The 12179-nt window shown below is 40.2% G+C and overlaps 1 protein-coding gene across 1 annotated transcript in view; it reads right to left on the bottom strand.

Annotated features, from left to right (window-relative positions):
- The window catches only part of Rab2a (RAB2A, member RAS oncogene family), a 68348-nt gene that overhangs the window by 16755 nt on the left and 39414 nt on the right, over positions 1 to 12179 (bottom strand). Inside the window, exon 6 of the mRNA XM_051160016.1 lies at positions 7690 to 7801. Coding sequence (XP_051015973.1) covers positions 7690 to 7801 — 112 coding nt within the window. The remainder of the gene's footprint in view (positions 1 to 7689; positions 7802 to 12179) is intronic.

Here is a 12179-nt window from a genome sequence, read left to right as displayed (position 1 = left end):
ATACTCTAACGGCTTAACGGAAAATAGAGCCCCTAACTCTTGGTTTCTACTTGTATTACAGAAGCTAGATGTTTGTTAAAATGTAGAAAAGGAAATATAGGTTCACTCCTAAAGACCAACAGCATACCAAGGAGATTTAACCAACGCATAATCATACAGCCTTAATTTTCTAAAAAGAGCTCAGATAGTCTATTAATCAGAATATAGGCAAATTTATGAATCATTAAACCACGTGTATTAAAAGATGATATGTATGTGAGATATTTATTCATTTGATCATTTATACAGCTGGACGTTGAGCACTGGATCTCAGACATGACTGGAAAATGTTCCAACCCTGAGATATACCCCTGGCCTCTAATGGTTTTAGTTTCCCTGTAACATGGTAAGACTGCTTAGTCAACTTCAGCGTGAATCCACCAGAATGAGCTATTGGATCCAAGTGTATGGCCTTAAAATGGCTTTTACTTAATTATATAATTAGTTGTGCTTACAAAATCTGACATGTACAGGGGGTGGTGCTGGAGAGATGGCTCAGCAGTTAAGAGCACTTGCTCTTGCAGAGGGCCTGGGTTTGGTTCCTAGTACCCGAAAGGAGGCTCAAATTACCTGTAACTCCAGCATAAGGCATGCATATGGTGAACACACATACACACTTTTTTTCCCCAGAAAGGTCACATAAAACCTAAATGTTATGTTTAACATAATTTTATTAATTTACTTACTAACATGAAAAAATACATACAGTATTCAAGAATTCTAAAGTATAATTTAATCTTCATAGTCTACTAATAAAACGTTATAAAGTACTAAGTTTATGCAACCTCTTTGGTTGGTGGTTCAGTCTCTGTGAGTCCCTGTGGACGGAACAGCTTGCAATGACAGACCCTAGACCCCCTACACATATGTAGCCAATGTGCAACTTCGTCATCGTGTGAGTTCCCTAAGAACAGGAGTAGGGGCTGTCTCTGAATCTGCTACCTATCTCTGGGTCACTTTTCCCTAGCTGGGATGCCTTGTCACTTCCAGAATGTGCTTAGTCCTGCAGTGACTTGAGATCCCAGGGTGGACTGGTATCAATTGGAGGGGGAGGGAGGAGAGGGGGACTGGGAGGATGGGGTTGAGGGGGCGGAACTGGGAGGAGAGGAGGGAGGCGGTTTGGATGGGGATGTAAAATGAATAAATAAATGGGAAAAAGTACTGGTTAATTAACGTTGGTTATTATTATTTTTAAAAAGACTTATTTATATTTTATGTGTTTAAGTGTTTTGCACATATATGCACCACTGAGCACATATATGCTCACTGAGGCCAGAAGATGGTAACAGTTCCCCTATAACTGGATTTACAAGTGATTGTGAACCACCCAAATCCTCTGGAAGTACAGCAAGTGCTCTTAACAATCCAGTGACCTTTCCAGTCACAAAGTTTGTTTGTTTGTTTTGATCAATCTTTTTATTTTGGGACAACTGTCAACTGGTATTCAAGTTATAAAGTAATGTAGCCACCTAATATGGCTTTTCCTTAGTTTTCCCAATGGTGATTTCCTAGAAAACTATAGTACACCATTACAAACAAAATACAAAAATTAAATAAAATAAGATAGATTAATATTTAGCACTCGGTGGTGGTTGAATAAGAAGGGCCCCGTAGGCTCATATGTTTGAATTCTTAGTCACAGGTGGAACTGTTTGGTAGGATTAGAAGGCTTAGGAGGTGTGGCCTTGTTGGAGTGGGTGTGTCACTAGGGGTAGGTTTTTTTTGACGTTTCAAAAGCCCTTACTAGGCTGTCTCGGATGCCTGCAGCTCAGAAAATAGAACTTTTAGCTCCTTCTACAGCACTATGCCTTCCTGCACACTGCCATGCTGCCCACAGGAATGGGGCAGTGACTGAGACAGACTCTTCCGTGTTGTCTTTTTATAGTCTCATGCACTTCCTCCTATGAGCCACCCTCCTGGTTCCAGGCAGTGACCCGTCTGTTCTATGGACTCTCATTTCATCACCTCAAGGAAAGAAAGCAGACGCAATCACACAGTGGACAAGGCTTGTGTTTGACTTCAGTGGGCTCAGCTGCCTGAAAGTTCATCCAGTATTTTCACATAGCAACAGTTTTTTCCATTTTATTTTTTTAGTAAGGACATTTCCTCAGCCCCAAAGGTGCTAGATAATTTCTAGCTTAGGACTATTATGAATAAAGCTGTTCTGAATATTGGTGTATATATAGGTTGCTGTGTAGACACTCATTTCTCTTGAGTAAGTGCCCATGGGAACAACTGCTAGGTTGTTGGGTAGCTCCATTTTAGTGTAGACTGTAAGAAGTTTGTGGCTGTGTCAGTCAGTCCTACCAGCCATGTGTGAATGATCTAGTATCTCCCCATCAGCATTTAGTTCAGTCATTCTCTCATTTAGGTAATTTTGATAGGTATGTAGTGCTATCTCCTTGAGGACTTTTTATTTGTTTGAGATGAGGTCTCACAATGGAGCACTAGCAGGCCTGGAATTCACGATGCAGACCAGTCTCAGAGATCTGCCTGCTTCTGTGGCTTTGGTGCCAGAGCAATGTTATTTCCATTAAATAAAAAGCTAACTTTTGCTTTTTGCTTTCTGGAAAAGATAGTCTAGAACTGGTAATCATTTCTTTCTTAAACATTTAGAATTCGCCAAGAAAACAATCTGGACTTATATATTTCTTAAGCATTTTTTTTTTCTTTTGAGATAGGGTCTCTCTACATAGCCCTGGCTGTCCTGTACCTCACTATGTAGACAATGACCTATAGCTCACAAATATCTACCTGCCTCCCAAGTGCTGGGATTAAAGATATGGGACACAAAAAACAAACAAACAAACAAACAAACAAAAGATATGGGACACCAAGCATGGCTCTGAGGAAGGTTTTTAATTATGAATTCTCCCTTATTTTTTAATAACTTCCTTAATTACGAATAACTTCCGTAACAGTTTAAAGGACTACTCAAATTAATTATTTCAAGAACTTCTACAAAGCTGAGCACCTGGAAGTTCCTGGAGTGTGATGACCTGGGACGGGGCACTGAAATTTCCCACCTTTCTCCTATACTTTGACCTAAGCATCTCTCAACTACCAAACCAGTGTTTCCCTATTACAAACTCTAGGTGTCTTGTTAGGTTAATCATAGTGAAATATATGCAGTCAAGAAATTGTAGATAAGGCAAAGAACATCCACAGTTTAACAATTCTTGCCAACATTCTCTTTACCACAACTGGATATCCCACAGGAAGCCAGAAGTCTGTATTTGCTCAATGGGTCCTTGTTCTGGGTTTCCCAAGACCATATTTAAACCTCAAATGTTACTGGATGGCTATGGATGTTTAAGTATTGTTATCACATGATTATAGGGCTGGTTATAAAGAGGCTGAATAGAGAGGAACAAGATGGAGATGTTGCTGGGTTGTTGAATTGTATCTGGGAGCCATCCTTTTTGAATTTAAAAGAAACAAATGGCCTTTTTGGTTGAAAATCCTAAGTTATTTGATACTAGGTGGGTATGTTAAGCTGTGTTTAGGAAAAATACATTTGAAGATTTCTATGTCTTCCTGGTGAACTGACTTATTATGGAGTATACTCTCCTTTGATTGGTATATTTAGGTTTCTATTACTCATTGTTATTGTTATTATTGACATATAAAGCCCAAGTCTATCATGTCTTTTCCCCCTCTTCTCTCCTTTGCTTCCTTCCTGTGTGTGTTTTATACCAGGGTTCATTTACATTAGGAAAAAAAAAAAAAGGCAACAACAACAAAAAAAGACAAAGAACAAAACAACAACAACAAAAAAACTCTACCATTATTCCAGCTCCTTTAAAAATTTCTATTTTGAAATGGTGCCTCCTCTAGTTACTCAGATTCACTGCTTCTCCTGCCTTAGCCTCTCAAGTAGCTGGGATTATAGGAATGCATCACCATGCCCAGCATCTCTTCTTTCTTGTAATGTAAATCTTTGTTAGACTTATGATTGCCATATTGTTTCTGGTGTGTCTCTATGAAAATATTAAGCACAGCACTAGGTATTATACTGTGCATATATAAGTAACCACCATCTACTAGGGTTCACATTTTACCAAACCGAGTAAAGCTTAGAGACCCTACTTCCCATGATGGCCCTTCATTAGCTACGGTTTAAAAGACTTCCCTTTGCCTACACTGATAACTACATTGAACAGGGTTGCTTCAACCATCAGACATACTTTATAACCCTCAATAGTGAGTCATATTCATCTTTATGTTTTTCTTTCATTACAGTGCTCTGATATTATTTAATATAAACATTATTCTATGGTAGATCTGCCTTGATTTTTTTCTTCATAGGAATGAAGACATATGTGGCAGGAACAAGATTCTAGGTTAACAATTCTTTGCTTCCAGCTCTTGAAAATTGTGCCATTTTCTTCTGGTTCCCAAGATTTCTTTTGAAAAATTCTTATATGTCTGAGTGTTTTGTCTGTATGTACATATGTGCACCACATGCACGATAAGGGAGTAGGAACTCCCTGGAACTGGACTTACAGATGATTGTGAGGTGCCACATAAATGCTGGGAACTGAACCCCACTCCTCTGCAAGAGCAGAAAGTGTCCCTAACCATGGAGCCATCTCCAGTCTGTCTTATGGTTTCTGATGAGAACGCTGTCATTTGAATTGCTGTGTCCCATATTCCACACCCCCTGGGATGTTACCTATCATTGCTTTCAAGTTTTCTTTTTCTTTTACTTTCAGAAATTCGACCATACAGAGCTATTTTTTTCTTCCTATGGATTGATTTGGTGTTATTCTATTTAGGTTGGCTCTGCTTGAATCTGTATGTACCCTCTCCCTGACCCTCATAATCTGTGAAGCTTTCAGTCATGTTTTGTTTGTTTTGAATATTTTTTTTTCCAGAAACAGACTTTCTTTTCTTCTTCTAGGACTAACAATACATAACTACGTTTGTTATAACCCCACAAATCTCTTTGGTACTATTCATTTCCCCCAGCCTATTTTTTTCCTCCTGCAGTTCAGCAGCTGCTTTAAAATTTATATTTTGGGATGCAGGTCTTACTCTGTACCCTAGGCTAGCTCGGAACGCACTCATCAGCTGACACTGGCCGTGGAACCACAGGAATCCTCCTATCTCAGCATCCTAAGCACCGGGATAACAGGTGTGGGCCACCGTACACACTCAACCTCCCTCACTTCTTCAGTGTGGTCTAGGCATGCAGGGAATCTCCCACAGGAAGCTAGGCATTGTGAAGACTACATGTGAGACTCTGGATTGCATTCAGGCTTCCTCTGACACTGCTCTACATGGCAAGTGGTGCTTCTATTTCTTTACTGCTAATTAATGCTGGGGAAATCTAGTCTAGTAATGGTTATGGACCCTCTCTTTTCTGTGATGTCTGTTTACAGTGAATTTTTTGTCTCCTCCTCCACATCTATTTATTTATGTATATGAGTATTTTGTTTGCATGAACATCTGTACATCAGAAGAGGCATCCGGTCCCATGAGACAACAGTTATAGATGGCTGTGAGATGCCATGTGGGTGCTGGGAATTAAATTTGGAACCTCTGAAAGAGTAGCCAGTGCTTTCAATCACTGAGCCATCTCTCTAGCCTCTGTGTGTTTTCTGAAGTAGGGATTCACTGTGTAGTCACACCAGCCTGAAATTAACCATGGTCCGATTGGTTCCCTAAGACCCACAGATCCCCTAAGAGCCTTAAGAGCTCTGTGTTGTATTTAGGGGCCTCTTTCCTGATACTGTGACTTTTTTTTTAAAGTTGTACTTGGCAACAGGAAAAAGATAATCTGGCCTATCTTCTTGGTAGCAGAAGTTAGCTACTAGGTTAGTCTCAAACTCATGGCTGTTCTACTTGAGTCAGCCTCCTGAGTGCTGAGATTACAGGCATTAGGCACTATGCCCACTTGATTCTATCCTTTTTTAGATCACAGTTATCCATCTTACAATGCTTCATCATAATATGTTTACCTTTGGGGAGGTGAATTGGTTTTCATTGTTAGGCAAAATGCAGTATTTTCTTACAAGGCACATTCTTGCTTAAAGGACTCTTAATATAAATCATAAATATAGATTTATAGTGCTGCTCATCTACTCTAGGAACACAGCATTACATTCAAATACTCAACCAAAAGAACAACAGTAATTTACTGGTTACAAATAAACATGTGTTTGTTAAGAAAAAAGGCACACAAAGAAGACAGAATTAGAAGTCTAAACTTTTTCCATGTATTGAAGCCTTGTTATCTGACCTCACAGTGTGATTCTTCATTAATGCAGATATATCTCAGATGTCTTGAAACCCTTCCCCAGCAAAGACTGGCTTTATGACTTCAAATCCACACCAACAGAGAAGCTCTCTGAGACAGTTACATATATTTATGCATGCATTTCTCTTTGAAGATAGACAAAAGGTGGAAGAGATTTCTCACTGGGTGTTCTGTGTGAAGGGAAATGTACATTATCAAGCTGTGATTATTGCTACTAATAAGCACTAGTTAGTGCCTGCAGGAAATGCATTTAGAATCATCCCAGGGTACCTCAGGGTATAGATAAGTGTATTTTACCAAAGAAGACTTCTTCATTGAATAAACCAATATCACAGAATTACTACAGTTTATTTTTTGGATTTAAGGGTTAATTAGAAGAACACAAAGTATTAATTTAATATTTACTAATGATATCCTATGTCTAAAGTGCTATGCTAGCTGATGCACAGGGCTTTTTTCTCAGCTAGACTTAAAACAATGAGATCTTCCAGCCACTGTTTTCTAAGGTTCCTTTCAGTCATTTTTATAAGCTGTTCTCACCTAGGAGAAAGAAATTCAATATTACTTCAAGTAAACCGCTTTCTTAGCCTCATTTCCTCATTTGATAGAAATCAAAATGTAAGAGCCGGGCGTGGTGGCGCACGCCTTTAATCCCAGCACTCGGGAGGCAGAGGCAGGCAGATCGCTGTGAGTTCGAGGCCAGCCTGGTCTACAAAGTAAGTCCAGGATGGCCAAGGCTACACAGAGAAACCCTGTCTCAAAAAAACAAACAAACAAACAAACAAAAAGAAATCAAAATGTAGTAATTCTAATCATCTACTGTACTACATCCAAGTAATATAGCATAAAAAAACGCGTTCAGAAAACTGTTGAGGCTGATTAGATCAACAACAACAAAGATAATATAATTTCCACCCATTAAAGACAGCAGGATTCAGTCAGGTGTGGTGGCGCTTGCCTTCAATCCCAGCACTCAGGGAGGCAAACGTAGGTGGACTGCTGTGAGTTTGATGTTACCCTGGTCTACAAACTGAGTTCATGACAGTGAGAGCTACAGAGAGAAACCCTGTCTCAAAAAACCAAAACCAACCAACCAAACAAACAAACAAAACAAAAACCCCCTAGTAAACAAAAAGTCACCAGGATTCTCAGGCAGTGATACTGCACACAGAAGTACTGACACATGCAGGCCACAGGGCTTCAGCAGACAGTGCAAGAACTGGACAGGAAAACACATGATAAAAGAAAAAACAACAAGAAAGCAACTGCTCTACTTTATTATATTCAACAACTGCTAAAACGTGAAGTTAGAGAATGGGGAGCGGTAATACAGTGTTGAGGTCTGTGAGGCACACCTGTAAGCAAATGGCGAGGCCCTCACTCCTTACCTCCTCTACATTGGAAGCAGTCTTGGCAGAAGTTTCCATGAAGATAAGTCCATGCTCTCGAGCAAAAGCTTCACCTTCTTCTTTTTTCACTTCTCTCCTAGATTCTAAGTCACTGAACACAGAAACAAAGGGTTCTATTAGTAACTAATGTAGTACAAATAGAGGGGTCAGTCAGCCGAAAATGCACCACGGGACTCAGCATTACACTGACCATTTTCAACAGCTTCATACATAATAATTTGCTGCATTATTCACGGTATTATGAAGGCCAAAGTGTTTGAAATACATTGCCTACTTCAAGTGACCAGAATTCCAGCAGAAAAATATTCCAAGTCTGAGTCCCACAATGTGAAGATGCTTATGCAGCGGCAGGAAGGCAGTTAGAGCAGAGCAGCTCATCTTCAAACACAGTAGGTCACCAAAGCAGAAAGTCACCGGACTAAAAGTAACAGTTTAAAAGAGGAGGACTAACCTCGCCTCCTCATTCACTGTCCACAGTGCCTGAGTTTCTAAAAATGTGATAAAAATATCTGCCATTCAACTCCTTGATGTTATAGGAAACTTTGTAAACTCTGAATTATTAAATTAAAGAAACACGGATTAGATTACTTATCTTGGTTTAATTCTCAGTGCCTTCTTAAAGCAAAGCCACAGTGAAATGGGTAGGGACAGACAGAAATCTACGCTATCTATGAGGCAGGGTGGTCAGTCTCCTTGCACTTTTTTCATAAAGAACTAGGTTAGTGCTTAAAAGAGTTTCTTTAAGCATGCTTTATTATGAAAATTCAAAATGTTTACTATTACTATTTACATAAATGCATTCATTTATATAATCTAGTTGCCTTGTTTGTCTTTCATTCAGCATACATCAATACTTCCCTCCTTTTTATTGCTGAATTACATTCCTGTTTTGCTTCCTGGCCACCCTACAGTGACTAGTTATTTTGTTTGTTTTGTTTTCTGCCAAGAGCTTTTGCCACACTGTACTGTACTGCCATAGGCCTAAAGAGAGAGCACTAAGAAATCTAATGAAACCTCTTCTCACTTGAACTTATTTTTAGTTAGCCATTTTTCTCATGATAACAGAAAGCTGAAAAAAAACAAAACAAAACAAAAAAAAAAAAACAGAAAGCTGACTGAAGTATTCATGTGATTATATAAATATTATAAACCTTGCTGGTCATGGGGGCACATACCTACATACGGGGCCAGAGAGCCTCCGGACTTGGGGAGCCAGATAAGAGCAATGTCCAATTCTCATCCTGAGATTGGAATAAGATTGCTCCCTCCCTGCCCTGGGCCTGTTTGCCTGTTTATTCCAGTGCACGCAGCCCTGCACCCCTACCATTGCCATCCTCAAGGTGCTCACATACCCTGGAGAGCAGGTTAAACTCCTTCACTTATAGGGTCAAGTCCAGCAGCACGTGAAATTCCTCCTCATGCAAATGAGGCACTCCTAGTACCTTAGCCCCAGCCAATGATGTACATTTACCCCAAAGCCCCCAAAGGTTTAAATAGTCGTTGTTCTCCCAATTAAACAGGCAGCCTCATTGAAGCTGTCTCCCTAGAAGTCTGTTTCTCCTGTGCTCACCAGTGCCTCAAGTCTCTTTCACCCTCCAGGATGCACCAGCCACAGACATCAACAAAAATCTCAAAATCTGCATTAGTAAAATAAGTAGATCTTCCAATTTTGCGCCCCTTTGTTGAAGTTGCTATGGTGAGACTACAGTTTCTATATTTAAAAAATTAAAAAAAAAAAAAATCAGATTGTGACTAACCCCCTAAAAGACAGATAAAATTTTGGTTGGTATTAGAATAACTTTTAAGATAAATCTTGAAAAATTTATCTACCTTAAAAGTACTTAGCTTTCATAGGGTAGATGGTGTCTCATGCTTGTATTCCCAGCATTTGGGGGTGAAGGGGGGAGGGTGGAGGGGAACAGTCATTTTTGGCTACAGTGAATTTGAAGACAGCCTGAGATACGTGGGACACAGTCCCTTCTTTTCTTCTTTTTTCTGTCTTTCTTTTCTTTCTTTCTTTCTTTCTTTTTTTTTGAGACAGGGTTTCTCTATGTAGCCCTGGCTATCCTGGAACTCACTCTGAAGACCAGGCTGCCCTCGGTACTCACAGAGATCCACCTGCCTCTACCTCCCCAGTGCTGGGATAAAAGGTGTGAGCTGCTCAGGATAACACAGTCTTAAGACCTACTTTTTTTTTTTTTTTTTAAGTAGAAGTCTTCTGATTCTGATTGTGTGATCCCTGTCTATTTTTACCTATTTTCTTGAAAAATAGCTTTTGTAGCGAGGCATGGTGGCGCACACCTGTAATCCTAGCATTGCTGGGCTGCCACAGTCTCACCCGTCATTTTAGTTTGATAAGATATGATTCCCCCTACTATACTCAATTCAGAGTAACAATCTCCCACTACTGCTAGCACATGTCACAACTTTTCAAAGACTGTAGAGGTTTATTTGTGGAATGAATACTAACACAGTAGTTGCTATAATAGCAATGCAGAAAGTGTGAATATCCCTTAGTATTCATCAGTCTGTAAATTCATTTGGCATTCCTTATCTGAATGAGTGGCGCTCTGAGTTCTATTCTAGACTGTCCATATATCTAACTGGTTCCTTCACTAATTAATGAAACAAACTGCTTAAACATTCTTGTTATCAAATGAGTTCTTCTCTTACCTTTCTAAACATATTATCTGCTCACAGTATATATTTTAGAACCCCGAAGAACAAATGAATTCTATTTTTACCATTTAAAGACACTGTTACTGGCAGGCCACTCCAGCAGGAAAGTAGGTAGGCTAAATGCCTTCACTTTCCCCTTCTCCCTCCAAATCCAACCATCCAGTCTTATCCCGGAAGCTGTAGCAGACCAACTGCTGAGGCCATCCTCCCTCTACCCACACACTGCTCTTCCCCTATTAACTTCCCTCCTCCTACTCACTTTATCCCACCCCCACCCCCAGGAGGCACTTCCTGGGAACCCAAAGGCTAGTCCAACCAGGGAAGCAGAAAGGCTAACTGCAGAGCCTGACCTCTCCCTGACCTCATCCAACTCTAATCCCCCAGTCACTGTCGCCCTCAGTAGCAGAGGCCTGCTTCAGCCTCTCCTCAATCTCTAGCCCCTTCCCCAGTGGTTTACACAGGTCTTCCCTCCCTCCCTCATTGCTTTATGTCAGCCCCAACTCCAGAAGGCACTGCCTAGAACCGGAAGGCCACTCCAGCAAGGCAAGTGTGTAGGCTAGCAGATCTTCACCTGTCTCTCCACTCCTCAAAATCTAATCCCAGCTCCATAGCAGAAAACCCAATATGCCTTCTCCTCACCCTCTGCTCTCATTCTCAACTAAGCAAATTCTGGTGAAGCACCTTGCTTTCCTCCATCCTATGGATCCCCTCAGCCCAGCACCAGCCGCCCCCCATTGTTAAATGTCAGCTCCCAACACCTACAAACACATTTTACTTGGAACCTACAGTGGCCACACCTATCAAGATTCCAGAAGAATTCCCTACCAAGCAACACACATCTGCCACTCTCTAAGAACCAGAGAGCGCAACAGAAACCAAGGAACAAAACATCCAAAAACCAGACCATATATTAGCACCTAGAATTACAATTTTTCCAAACCCAGGAGCCTAGATCCCAGCATGAGAATACAATCAACAACATTATGTTTCCAATAGAGTCCACAACCCTACCACAGCAGATCCTGAGTACTGCAACATAGCTGAAGCATAAACAGAACAAACGCAAAACTGAAAACAGTCTTTATGAATATGACAGAGGTCCTTAAAGATAAAATGAATGCATCCCTTAAAGAAATCTATGAAAACACAAACAAGCAACAAGCAACAGTGGAAGGAAGTAAATATAACTGTTCAAGAAATAAAAGTAGAGATAGACTCAACAAAGAAAACCCATCCTGAGGGAAATCTGGAAATGAGAAATTTAGGAAGTAGAACAGGAACCTCAGAGACAACCTCACCAACAGAATACAAGAGATGGAGGAGAGAATCTCAGACACAGAAGACAGGGAAGAAATTAATACCTTGATCACAGAAAATGTGAAATCTAAAAAAGAGCTGCCACAAAACATGCAGGATATCTGGGATAATAATAAAAAAAAAAAACCACCCTGAAAATAATAGGAATAGAGAAAATGAAATAAGCGTGGCTCAAAGGTGCAGAAAATATTTTCAAAAAAATCAGAGAAAAATTTCCTCAACTTAGAGAAGGAGATGCTTATAAAGGTACAAAAACCATAAGAGAACACCAAATAGATTGGACCAGAAAAGAAAGTGCCCTCAGCACATGTCTTAGTTAGGGTTTCCATTGCTGTGAAGAAACACTATGATTAAGGCAAGTTTCATAAAGAAAAACATCCCATTATCATCATGGCAAGAAGCATGGCAGCATGTGGGAAGACACGGTGTTGGAGAAGGAGCTGAGAGTGCTGAATCTTGATCCCAAGTAGCAG

This window comes from Acomys russatus, chromosome 2 (assembly GCF_903995435.1).
Source record: "Acomys russatus chromosome 2, mAcoRus1.1, whole genome shotgun sequence".
In the NCBI taxonomy this organism is placed as follows: domain Eukaryota; kingdom Metazoa; phylum Chordata; class Mammalia; order Rodentia; family Muridae; genus Acomys; species Acomys russatus.
This window is presented reverse-complemented; position numbering and strand designations above follow the sequence as displayed.